General features: G+C 41.7%; 1 protein-coding gene across 1 annotated transcript in view; it reads right to left on the bottom strand.

Annotated features, from left to right (window-relative positions):
- Window positions 1-1386, bottom strand: part of cenpi (centromere protein I) — a gene marked incomplete in the record, with an annotated part of 15964 nt that overhangs the window by 7962 nt on the left and 6616 nt on the right. Inside the window, 1 exon segment of the mRNA XM_014004525.1 lies at window positions 490-633. Within this exon segment, the coding sequence (XP_013859979.1) occupies window positions 490-633 (144 nt within the window).

Genomic DNA, 1386 nt, shown 5'->3' with positions numbered 1-1386 from the left:
AAAACAAGCAAAGACACATAAAGTACTATAAAACCAATATCTGATGCTCCCCAAAGCTGTCCGTCTTAAATTTAACAACCAGCATGGGCTGATCCACATAAACAAACACGCCCTCAAAGTTCTGACCTATCAAACAGTAGAAACCACWCTGCTCTGTAGGACAGAGTTCTGACTGACTGGGGGTGATGTAGAAGACGGGGTGTCAGCAGGAGATAACAGATGAGAAGTACGCAACACTGTGAGCAAGACGTGAGGATTAAAGTGTAAATCAGCATTTAGTTTAAAACTGTGGCATGAAAAGGCAGCRGGCGATTTGCACTCTGTCAAGAAATGATGGGCCTTTTATGTTTTGACAAGTTTCACTGCTTTAAAAGATAAAATAAGCGACATTAGAATCATGGTGAGACATTTCTCTTTCCGTTCAGCCTTTTTTATTCTCCAGCTTACAGATTAATAATCGAGGTGTGGGAGTGAGGAGGAAGAAATTACCTCAATTCGATGAATGTTTTTCAGCAGCTGATCGAAGGACTGAAGGTGCGTCAGAGGGACCAACTTCCTGCTGGACGTCTGCTCAGCCTGAGCTTCTCTGTTGAGGAYAGGAGTCAGAGCTGGCAGCTGCATGTGGTGGTGTTTCTAAAGAAGAAGAAATAAAGTTCACCAAGTCKGCCACTTGTACGTGATTTAACATTGTTTCACCGAGCCAGACATCAGAACCAGCAGGAAACACTAATCTGGGTTAGCTCCACAAATGCTGACATTATTGCCATCTCAACTTGGTTTACTAACTGCACTCAAGATAAAGACGTGTAAGTAAAAAGCTCCAACATCTATAGATGAGACCGCCCCAGGAAAGGAGGTGGTGTAGCAATATGCTACATCTGCCTCAAAGCACAGGTTCTTATCTAATCAGGCCCTAAAAGGTTTGAACTTTTAGCTTTATAGATCTGTCAGATGCTCAAGTTCCTGACCGTCATCGTCTGTTATACACCTCCATCTGCCATTACCGATACCCTGGCCTCAACAGTTCAGCAAATATCAAATTTACAAGCTCCAGAAATTATTCTGGTTGGAGACTTCAATTGGGATTGGCTTACATCAGTATCTAATGATCTTAAGTTTAAAAATATACAGTATTACACGGACGGGGCTATTTTATTTACACGCAAAGCATTCTGGGTAAATGATGACGTGGATAGGTCCTCGGTGCGAGGCTGCTAGTGAGCTATATCCACCCTGAAGGTTAATCTTGGACAATATCTGATGATTGGCTCTTTTAAATGAAACCAGAGAGTGTTGACAGAGAGGAGAAGGTAGAAATGATTAGTTGTACACATACTTCACCAAACATAAATAAAATGGGTCCGTCCATGTTAAAATATATTTTAA

The sequence above is a fragment of the Austrofundulus limnaeus genome, unplaced genomic scaffold (genome assembly GCF_001266775.1).
Source record: "Austrofundulus limnaeus strain Quisiro unplaced genomic scaffold, Austrofundulus_limnaeus-1.0 Scaffold1, whole genome shotgun sequence".
Lineage (NCBI taxonomy): Eukaryota > Metazoa > Chordata > Actinopteri > Cyprinodontiformes > Rivulidae > Austrofundulus > Austrofundulus limnaeus.
The sequence above is the reverse complement of the archived record's forward strand: the minus strand, read 5'-3'. Positions and strand labels throughout refer to the sequence as shown.